General features: G+C 32.5%; 1 protein-coding gene across 1 annotated transcript; it reads left to right on the plus strand.

Moving 5' to 3' along the window:
- Positions 1-6,951: 6,951 nt before the first annotated feature.
- Positions 6,952-10,764, plus strand: LOC7482316 (1-acyl-sn-glycerol-3-phosphate acyltransferase PLS1). The gene is made up of 11 exons (XM_002314032.4): positions 6,952-7,092; positions 7,265-7,387; positions 7,649-7,688; positions 7,778-7,851; positions 8,000-8,059; positions 8,163-8,240; positions 9,241-9,399; positions 9,630-9,755; positions 9,861-9,953; positions 10,092-10,181; positions 10,362-10,764. The coding sequence occupies exons 1-11, from the start codon at positions 7,009-7,011 to the stop codon at positions 10,569-10,571; spliced, it is 1,137 nt and encodes a 378-aa protein (XP_002314068.4). The 5' UTR covers positions 6,952-7,008; the 3' UTR covers positions 10,572-10,764.

Consider the following 10,764-nt stretch of genomic DNA (forward strand, 5'->3'; position numbering starts at 1 on the left):
TGTATTTGTTTTTTCCATGCGATGCCCTTGAAATCTATTTAGATGTAACACCGCAAAGTCTAGAGAATACAAGGCACGCGCCTCCGGGATGAAATTTTCTTTGCTTTGTATTTCTTTAATTCTCAATCTGTCAATAGGTTGACGAAGTTGATACTATTTTTATCATTTAATTATATTTAGATGTGTGTGTGTGTGTGTGAAAAGAGAGAAAAGTATTTTTTATTATAAAATAATTATTTTTTTATTTTATTTGTAAAATTTATATTAGTTTGATTATATAATTACTAATAAAATATAAATATGATATGCTGGAAATTATGTTGTTAATGTTACTGTAGCATCGAACAGATATTATAAGTGTACTTCTAGCTTGTTCCCCCCACTAAATATAGAATAAGCTGTCTACGTCAAGCCCATCTATCTACCACCGAGAGATGGCAAAGAGGCATGTGTCACCTCTCATTTAAAAAAAAAATTAAAAAAATAAAATGATTTTTATTTTTAAATATATTAAAATAATATTTTTTTATAAAAATTATTTTTAATATTAGCACATTAAAATAATTTAAATTTATATAAAAAATTATTTTAAAATAAAAAATCTAATTTTTTTAAAAAATATTTTTTATATAAATTTTTTAAAATAATAAAAATCTAATTTTTAAAAAAATATTTTTTAAATACAAAAACAAACCAACATCATATTTATTTTATACAAATAAATCCATCTAACATAGCTAAATGATAGAGTAAATGTTAAATTGAGAGCAATCTAAAGTAGTATATATTTTATACAAATAAAGAATAAAAAGAACTTAAGTATTAGAAGGGAAATTAAAATAAAATGCAATGCATCTAGATAAAAATATAGCTATGTTACCTTGAAATCTTCCAATTGGTTTTTTTTTAGCCATATGAACTGGATATTTATCTCCAATATTTTTTTAAAAAAACCTCCATTGTGTCACAAATCCATATAAGAGACCCGAATTAAAAAAAAAAACTTCACGAGGAGTTAAAAAACTAAAATAGATAAACTATATAATAAAACTAAAATATACCATACTTACACTACAAGATCCAGGATTATTGAACACAAAAAAATAAAAATAAAAAACTACCACAAGTGAAAAATCACCAACACCTTCCCGCTAATATGATAAAAGGATGGTCCTTGGGTAGAAGGAGAGAGAGGAACCTAAGGAAAGTTGACTAGCATATAATATTCTTTATAAAAACTTATTTATTTTGAAGATTTTTTTTAATTATATGGGAGGTGAAAAGAAATTAGCAATATATAAATGAATAACAATTTTTTGGAATCTTTTTTATTAAATGATTTTAAAAAAATAGGAATGAATAGAAATTATAAAATAAATTTCTTGAATATTATAAAAGTTTGTGAAAAGAAATAATGTGAAATTTATGAATCCTTTTGTCCAAGGAAATTGAAAGTAATGTAAGATAATGAAAAAAAGTTATTCCATAAAAAATAAATAAGGATCCAATTTAATAATTTGATTAATTTTGATGTAATTATATTATTTTAATATTTTAATTATATTATTGACTTGCTTTTAAGCATTTTTAGAATTTGTATACTCAAAATAAAGTGAAAATAATGTTCTATAAGAATAGGAGTGATTTAGGAAACTTCTTTTAGGTTTTAAGTGGTGTATATGAGAAAATAGGACTATCTTTTTGTTTAGGAATCAATACATTTTTTAAAAAAGATTTTTTTATGTTTCTTTTTTATTAATTAAAGATATGGAGTGTAAATAGTATCGGGGTATATTCTAGCATTGTTATTGCAATAAAGATATACCAATCAAGTTTTTAAGAATTTATGTTTTTATATATAGTTATAAATCATGAATAATGGATTTATTTTTTCCTTGAAAAAAATAAAACAAAACAAAAGGAGCAATTTAATTTCTTGCTCTAGATATTATATTGGTTCTTGTAAAAAATATTATCTCAATTTAAAAATTTAAATTATTAAATAAAATATCAAAATATAATTTATATTATTTTTATAAAGAATCTGCATTTTAAATTATAAAATGGATACTTCATCACTCTTAAATCAACGTTAGAATGAATAATATTTTTTTGAGTTGATATATAATCATTATTGAAATCTTATTCATTCAATAGTTTAGGAGTTATTCCACATCGTTTTTTATTTTTTATTTTTGTTTTTTGAAAACATAAAATATACAATAAGTTTTTAAAACTTTTTAAAAACCAAATAATATTAGTTCTTAACACAATTATTATATGTTTTGGCAGTGTTTAATGGATGTGGATAGTACTGGGCGTTTAGGTTGAGACCTATTTTTGAGATGTCTAGGATTCAGGTTAGGACCCGATCTAAAGCACCTAGGGTTTAAGCGGAACCTGGTTCTAGATGTCCAGGATTTGATTTTAGGGTGCCTGAGGTTCGAGCCAAGACATGGTCCATGGCTTCTAGAGTTTGATTTAGGACTGGTTCTAAGGTTTGGGGCACTAGAGGGTCAATCAAGGATTAGATTCAGAGCTTTTTAGGGCTGGTCTAAGACACTTGGAGTTTTATTTGTGTCGCCCAATAGTCAATCGGGACACTTGTGGTTTGGTTTGAAGAATGAGCTTGGGATGCCCGGGGATCGTCAGAGACCATGTTCAAACTGCTTCATGATTCTAGCTTGTACCAGTGTTAGTTGTCCAGGATTCAAGTAGGGATCGATCCCAGGGCATCTAATGATCGGCCTAAGACTTTTTCTAGGGAGCTTGGGGTTTTGAGCAAGACGGATGTTGGGGAACCTGGGTTTAGACGTCTTAATGTCAATCCTAGGATGCATGAGTGTCATAATAAGAACTAGTTTAAGGGGCTAAGGGTCCGAATCGAGACTAAAGGTGGGGTTGGGACCAAGTTTGGCACTACCACAATCTTTAGATTTACCGACGGAATTTTTCGTCGGTATTTGCACTACCATTCCATTGGTAAAAAAATTACCGACGAACTCACTGGCGGAAAGTCTCAGTCGGTGAATCTTTTGTCGGTAATTTTTTATCCGCCGGTAAGTCCGTTGGTAATAAAAAAAAATATTATTACTGACGGAAAAGGCAAGCAAAAAACAATATTTCATTCCGTTGATAATTCCCTCGAAAACAAACTGTATGTAATTCCGTCGGTAATTATTTAAAAATATTTAAAAAAGTATATATTTTACAAAACTATAAAATAATTAAATTACTATTAATCAACACTCTATAATACTCAAAATGCTTGGAAAAAATAAGAAGAAAATCAACTCAAAAAAATTTGCAACAAATAAATAACACGAAAAAATAAATTCAACTAAAAAAATTCATATGAAAATAATTTAAAAATCCTATAAATAAATCAACTAAAAATTGATCTCATATGAAAAAAAAAAACCCTACAACAACATTCATACAATTATTAAGAACAAAAACAATTAAAAATAAAAAAAAAATATAGTGAAAAAAAACACGAAAAAAGAAGATTTTTTTTTTCTTACCTTAATGTAGTTGCAAGTGAAGCTAAGAAGAGAAAAAATAAATAAATTCGTAAAGTATACTAATTAAAAAAAACTAAGAAGAAAAAATAAGAAAGGAGAATAAGACATACCTGAGCATGGAGGAGAAGAGAAGGAATTGAGGAGAGAAGAGAAGAAAAAGAAGAAGATGAAGACATACCTGAGCATGGATGAGAAGAGAAGGAGTTGAGAAGAGAAAAGAAGAAAAAGAAGAAGAAAGGAGACGGGTCTGTTGTGAAATTAGGGATTCTAAGCTTTTTATTGGGGCGTTTTACCGACGTTTTTACCGATAGATAATTAAATATTAATATTTTTAATCATTCCGTCGGTGATTCTGTCTGTAATATTTAATTTAAATTTTGAATTTAATCAAAAATTTTCAAAAACTGCCAAATATCACCAACAACTTTTCAATCCGTTGGTGATTCTGTCTGTAATATTTAATTTAATTTAAATTTTTCAGAAAACTGTCAAATAACACCGATGACTTTTCAATTCGTCGGTGATTTTGTCTGTAAAGAACAGTAATTAAGAGTACAATTGGGAAGTAAATAGTTTCAGAACTCTCTGTAAAATACTGACGGAATGTTCCGTTGATGATTCCCTTTATAATTAACATGATGAATAGTGTTGATAGTTTACCAACAATTTTACCGACGGTATTCCGTCGATAAAAATGGCACGTTGTCGCATCCAACATCGCGGCGGCCTTAAAATTAAATCTTTGGAAATAACAGATTTTCGGCATCTTGTTCTTTAATGGGGAATGGTATGGAAAAAGAACAGATATCTAGCATCTTGTTCTTTTAGGGGAAAATGGTCTTGTTTTAAGGAGTCGCCACTTAGTATTATAGTCATTAGGAACTCTAACTGGTCAACATAGATTCTATGGCTCGGGACTGGTTACGTAAAAGGAATGATATTATCACCCCTTAAACGTTCTGCCTGAGGCAGACTGCATTGTTGATTTTGTCTTAAATTGCTAAACATTTATTTGTTTATGTTATGATAATTTGTTTATAATATTTCTGACTCTGGTGCCAGTGAATATGCAACTACGGATACTTCCAACTCTACCGTTGGTAAATATTACGTAGCTATAAAATAAATTTAGATCAATATTTTTATTCCTGACTCTAACATCAGTGAATAAATAAATAAAATAAATTTATTTTTACACATGCATATATATTTTTATTTTTTTATTTTTTATTTTTTTTGGATTGGGCTAGACTCAGCAAGCCTGGCCATGTCACAGGACGAAGCGAGTGATCTGGCTGGGCTAAGCAACACTGTGCAAGTGAATTAAAATTCACTTGCACGGTGTAAATGCCAATTAACTGAAACAATGCGAGAAGAAGAGGTCGCTTACCTGGTCTGCTGGAGGCGATGGAGACGATGGAGAAGCTCTGGCTGGCCGACACTACCTCCTCTCCTCTGCTCCTTCTTCTGCTTTTTTTTTTCTTTGTATCTCACCCCCTGTTCTCTGGGTTTGTTTCTTTGTTCGTGGCCTCTTGTGCCCCTCTGTTCTGTGCTTCTGCTTCTGGTGTTCTTTCCCCTGCTCTCGGTGTATACTTGTTTTGCTCTGTATTTCTGCGTTTTTCTTCTCTGTTTTTTTCCACCTGTTTCGTTCTTTTCCCCCCTGCTTCTCCCGCTCGTCTTTCGTCTTTGTTTCTACTGTGATCTTCTCCTAGAATGCTCCGTTTCTGGTGCAGTTGCTGCTGAAGATGGAGCTCTGGAGCTGCGGTGTGAAAGAGCTGTTGGGGCTGGTGCAGCTGCGGGGTGAAGGCGAAGATGATGACGATGGTGATGGAGGGTTGCCCGATTGTTGCTGCTTCCTCCTCTGTTTCTCTGTTTTTTTGCTCTTTTTTCGTCCCTGTGTTTTTTTCGTTCTCTGCCGTTCGTGGCTTTTTTTTTTCTCTTTTTTTTGCCTCTGCTCTGCTCTGCTTTTTATAGAGCCCGAGAGCTTGCCCTAAACCAGTCCCTGTTACAGTCCTGCATTTACAGGACTGTTAATCAATCCACGAGCGGGATCGTGGGCAAAAGATGTGGTCCATGATCGGATCAAATTGCTGCAGTTTTCCCTGTTGAATAGGCTTTCTCCGCGCGAAATGAAAGGGATAATGAACAGCTCTTCAAAACGGCGCCATTTGTGTCCTTGGGAATGACTATTTTTCACTTTGGTCCCTGAACTTCTGACATTTATTAATTAGGTCCCTGATTCCATTAATTAAATAATTCCAAGTCCAATTAAGTCCCCAAACTTCTAAATTATGTTATCTTGGCCCAAATTTCAATTCATTCCTCATTTTTATCATTTCACACATTTTTTTTAATAAAATAAAAGGAGTAAAAAATTGAGTTATGACACACGTCATCAATTTTTTTGCTTTGTTTTAATTATTTTTTTTTCATTGTAATTCCCTCGATAAATACCCAGAGAATATTTCCATCGGTAAAATCCGTCGGCAATTTACCAACGAAAATATTCCCTCGATATTTTGATTTGTATTTATTAATTTTCTGGTAGTGTGGGTTGCATGGGGTTTAGGTTAAGACTATATTCAAGGAGTTCAATAATCAAGTTCGAGTTACCTAGGGCTTAAGTTGCGTACAAGTTTGAATCTCTCATGGTTTGAATTGGGATTGGGTTCAAGGTGTATAGGCATAGTTTTGAAATCCGGCCCGGCCCGGCGGGTTGACCCGGGACCTGGCCAATCCAGGGTTGGAATCAGGCCGAGTTGAAGAAAAAATAGGAAAAGTCATGACCTGATGTGACTCGACCGATCCAGCGGGTTGACCCGGTGACCCGACAAAACTCGGTTGCAACCCGTTGACTTTTGTTTTTTTTACTAAAACGACGCTGTTTTGAATTTTTTATGACCTGGTCAAAACTCGGAATCCAGATTTTGAACCGGGCCGGCCACCAAGCTAGGTTTAAAAACTATGGTACAAGGTCTTAAGGTGTTTTGTCGAGGTTAGGTGCATGATACTCCAAGGTCAGGTCAGGAGCACTCGATTTTCAAGTCCAAAAAGGTCTAGATATTGAAACTAAGGGTATTTTATATATATATATATAAAGAGCTAACAACCAAACAAGTATACAATTTTTTTAAAAAGCAAATAAAAAGACTAATGCCAAAAAAGAAAAGAAAATGATCTGATCAAACACTATTTTTAATATGGTATTAGACTAATAGATTGATTAAACAGTCATAAGCTCTCTAATTAAAAATAATTATGATTAATTCATATATTTTGTTGGAGAATAACTTGTTTTAACCAATAAAAATATAGTATGTTACCAACCAAAGCAGTAATTAGACGTCCATATTAACTTCTTAGCTTCAACATTTAAGTGATCGATGCCTACCTGCCTAACTTCACCTTCATCCCCCCCCCCCCCCCCCCATTTAAAGATTAAGCTCGCTCGCTTTCTGTGCAAACATTCCGAAAGTATTAGGCCATGGAAAAACTTGCTACTGTAGTTCTGTTTATGCCTTTTGGCATGGTATTCTGTCTCACAGGCGTTCTCATTACTATCATCCAAGTAATGGCAACCCCTGGAGCTACTTGCTTTGTGATCTTATGTGCTTGCTGCTTCTTCTTCTTCTTTCTTTTGATAAATACCGGTTGCTTCATTTCAAGATGTTTTATAAATTATAAATCCTACATTAATATTATTATAAATTATATAATCACCATGCATGCTAATTTTGCAGGCAGCTTGCTTCCTCATTATATGGCCTCTCTCAAGAAATACATACAGAAGGATCGTTGGGGCGGTGACCGAAATATTATTCTTGGAGATGATATTTTTGATGGATTGGTTGGCAGGTCTTGAGGTGTTAATCACCCCAATATTCTCCTTCATCATCTTGTCATTTTTTTTAATATAATATATTAAAAAGGCTATAAAACTAATAATCAAAGTAAAATACAGGGATATGATTAAAAAAAAAACTAACTTGGAGAAACAGAAATAAAAAAAAAAAGAAATTAATTTACTACAACAGAAATAAAAAAAATTACCTAAGATTTCTTATTACAGTATCAATATTAATTCAAATCCATCCCTCTAATTTAATTAATAACAATTTTTGCAGGTTCGCCTCCATACGGATTTAGAAACGTATGAGTTGATCGGTAAGGCTTTGAGTACTTCAAATTAAATAATTATCGAAGCCATTAATCCCTGAGGAGTATTTATAATTATTGCTTGAGGGTTTTTCCAGGCAAAGAGAATGCGCTTGTAATGCCTAATCACATCTGCGACGCTGATGTCCTCATTATGTGGCTTTTAGCCGAGGTAATGTTCAGCTAGCTAAACAAATTTTACTTACAAGTGATGATAATAAATAAATAAATAAATAAATAAATAAATAAACAGTTATTTATTATGCTTAAATAAATAAAAGTCATTGCCTGCTGAATGCATGATTTGGCTCTCCCTCCAGCGCTTTAACTGTCTCCGCGGTGCTCTAATGGTCATGAAGAAATCTTCAAAATACCTTCCCGTAAGTTTTAAATATTTAAATATTTTCACTTTGCTTTTAGAATATCTCCGCTTGATTCATTCTCTGCGCTGGGTAATTCAGCAGTTTTGAATTGTTTCTGCAGATTTATGGATGGGCAAATTGGTTTAATGGAGCCGTTTTCTTGAATAGAAATTGGGCCAAAGATGAAGGCAAATTGAAGGTATATTAAATACACTGAAATTCGCTAATCTATCCATCGTTAATTAACCACAAATACAGAGCTTATATAGTTTTGAAACCCCACCCTTAAAAAAAAGAAATTATTAAAACCTATATATTAAAACTTGAATATCTATGAAATCCTGAAAAATTTATATCCTAGATTGAAAAATTGTATTCATATATATTTTAAAGTCTAATTAATTAAGAAGTTAATTAAATTTGTCACCGTTCATTTATGATTTGATGTTGAGGACAGGGGCGGAGACAGGAGGTTAGTAGGGGCCTCGACCCCTTTAAAAATATTATTTTTACAACCTTTTTCTTAATAATCTATATGGTTTTAGCTAAAATAATAAAACAATTAAAATTTTGGTCTTAATTTTATTTTTTGACTTCGCCCCTCGATGGTTGGTTATTGATTAATATTTTAATGTGGGTTATTTACCGAAAAATCTTTATATTAAATATTAAAAAATGAAGAAAAACTCTAAAATAGCACGCTTAGCATGTTCTTAAATAACAAATGCGACCTTGACCTAATTTATTATTGGTATATAGTATAAAAAAGCATTTGGAACCCATAAATTGTAATTTTAAAACTCTCATCATCACAATTTAGTTGTTGGTAACTCTTTAAGCAGTATAGCCCAAGATGTGTGATTAAAACATCTTTTACAAGAAAATTGAAGAGTAGGTTTTACAAGAAAATTGAAGAATAGCTCTTTTTTTTTTTGGCCATCACAATTTCTTAAGCTGGAAAAAAAACATTAATTTTATATTTTTTTTTAGTAAAAAATAATTTAAAAAACAAGTTTGACCGAAACAAGAGTGTGTGTGAGTGTCAACCATCCTGGGATTTAAGATTCAGAACGTGTCTATAAAAAAAAGGATTACAGTCCCTTTATGGCTATAAAAAAAATATTAACTAGCACATCTAGCTACGTAACAGCTTGTTACATTTGGATCGATTAATGTTCTGCTGGAGTGATTCCTTGCAGTCAAGTTTTCAAGAGCTTAAGGATTTCCCTGGTTCTTTTTGGTTGACTATCTTCGTGGAAGGGACTCGCATCACCCCAGATAAACTTCTAGCAGCTCAAGAATTTGCCATTTTAAAAGGATTGCCAGTTCCTAAGAACGTGCTGATTCCTCGCACCAAGGTAACCACGTAGATATAGTGCCATCCTCTTGTAAAGTGGAATAATCAAGAGGAAGATCCATTATCCGTTAATTATATGGAACCCTTTTCGGTTTGACATTTGATAATTAAGGAAAACAAATTCATGCTACTTATCCAAGAAAAAGAAACTGCTCTGGTTCCAATTTACATGATCACACCGTCAAAAGAAGTACTCTCCTTGTAACCTGTGACTCCATGTTTTGCACTTAGGGCTTTGTTACGGCTGTACAGTACATGCGTCCATTCGTTTCAGCAGTTTATGATGTTACTGTTGCTGTGCCAAAAGGCCATCCAATCCCTTCTGTGAAGAGATTCTTTAGGAGGCAACCTTCTGTTGTAAGTTAAGACAGTGTTCAAATTTGGTGATTTTAGGAACTGAAGCACGGTCATCCTTCTATGGTACTTTTTTAGCTGATATATGTGTAGATGACCTAATTTCAGGTGCATTTCCACATAAAACGCTATGCAACGAAGGGATTGCCCGAATCAGATGAAGGCGTTGCTCAATGGTGTAAAGATAGATTTGTGGTCAAGGTATTACATAATCATCATTGCTTGCTTAATTTGCTCCTCCATATATAGTTTAAGCAGAGCATGTGATTGATGCTAGAGACCAAAAAAGGTGATAAAATGTTCCAAGAGAAGTCTTACCAGTAATCTCATCATTTCCAGGATGCAATGTTGGAAGAGTTTCGAGCCAATGACACATTCGAAGGAAAAGAAATTAGAGATTTTCGAATTCGACCGAAGAAGTCATTGATTGTAAGTCATCGTTCTGGCCACCTAAAAATATAAAAAGAATGTCGCTACCTACTCCTGTTAATCTTCTTAGTTTAAATGAATGTGCAATCTCAAGTTGATCAATTGCCTTTTATTTTTTTTTTCTTTATTGATTTTTGTTTTTCTTGTTCTCTGCGGGGCAAAAAAAAAAAAAAAAAACAGGCTGTCATCTTTCTTGCTTGCATCTGTTCCATCGGAGCAATCATGTTCATTCAAAGGTTTTCACTCCTGTCAAATTGGAAAGGAATCTCCTCGTTAGCATTTGCAGTGGCCTTTGATGCAATCCTAATATATACTTTCATCGAGTATACAAAATTGCCGGAGCAGGGAAAAGCACAGGCAACAAACGGCCAAGTGGTCAAGCTTCATTAAGACATATATATAGTAAACACTTGCATGCAGTACTGAACTTATATTTTTATGGGGATTTTGAAATGTAATGGGCCTAATGGCCTCATGGGCATATGCTCTCATTGTGAATTTCTTGAGTCTCTTGTTAGAATAATTTGAAACTTTTTCAGGTTTACACTAGTAATTAATAAAATAATATATATTTTTATTGTAA

This window comes from Populus trichocarpa, chromosome 9 (assembly GCF_000002775.5).
Source record: "Populus trichocarpa isolate Nisqually-1 chromosome 9, P.trichocarpa_v4.1, whole genome shotgun sequence".
Taxonomy (NCBI): domain Eukaryota; kingdom Viridiplantae; phylum Streptophyta; class Magnoliopsida; order Malpighiales; family Salicaceae; genus Populus; species Populus trichocarpa.

Excerpts from the sequence above, each read along its gene's own strand:
- LOC7482316 (XM_002314032.4), top strand. The coding sequence starts at position 7,009 with ATGGAAAAACTTGCTACTGTAGTTCTGTTTATGCCTTTTGGCATGGTA. Across the intron at positions 8,060-8,162 it reads AATCTTCAAAATACCTTCCC|ATTTATGGATGGGCAAATTG; the intron begins GTAAGTTTTAAA and ends TTGTTTCTGCAG. Across the intron at positions 10,182-10,361 it reads GACCGAAGAAGTCATTGATT|GCTGTCATCTTTCTTGCTTG; the intron begins GTAAGTCATCGT and ends AAAAAAAAACAG.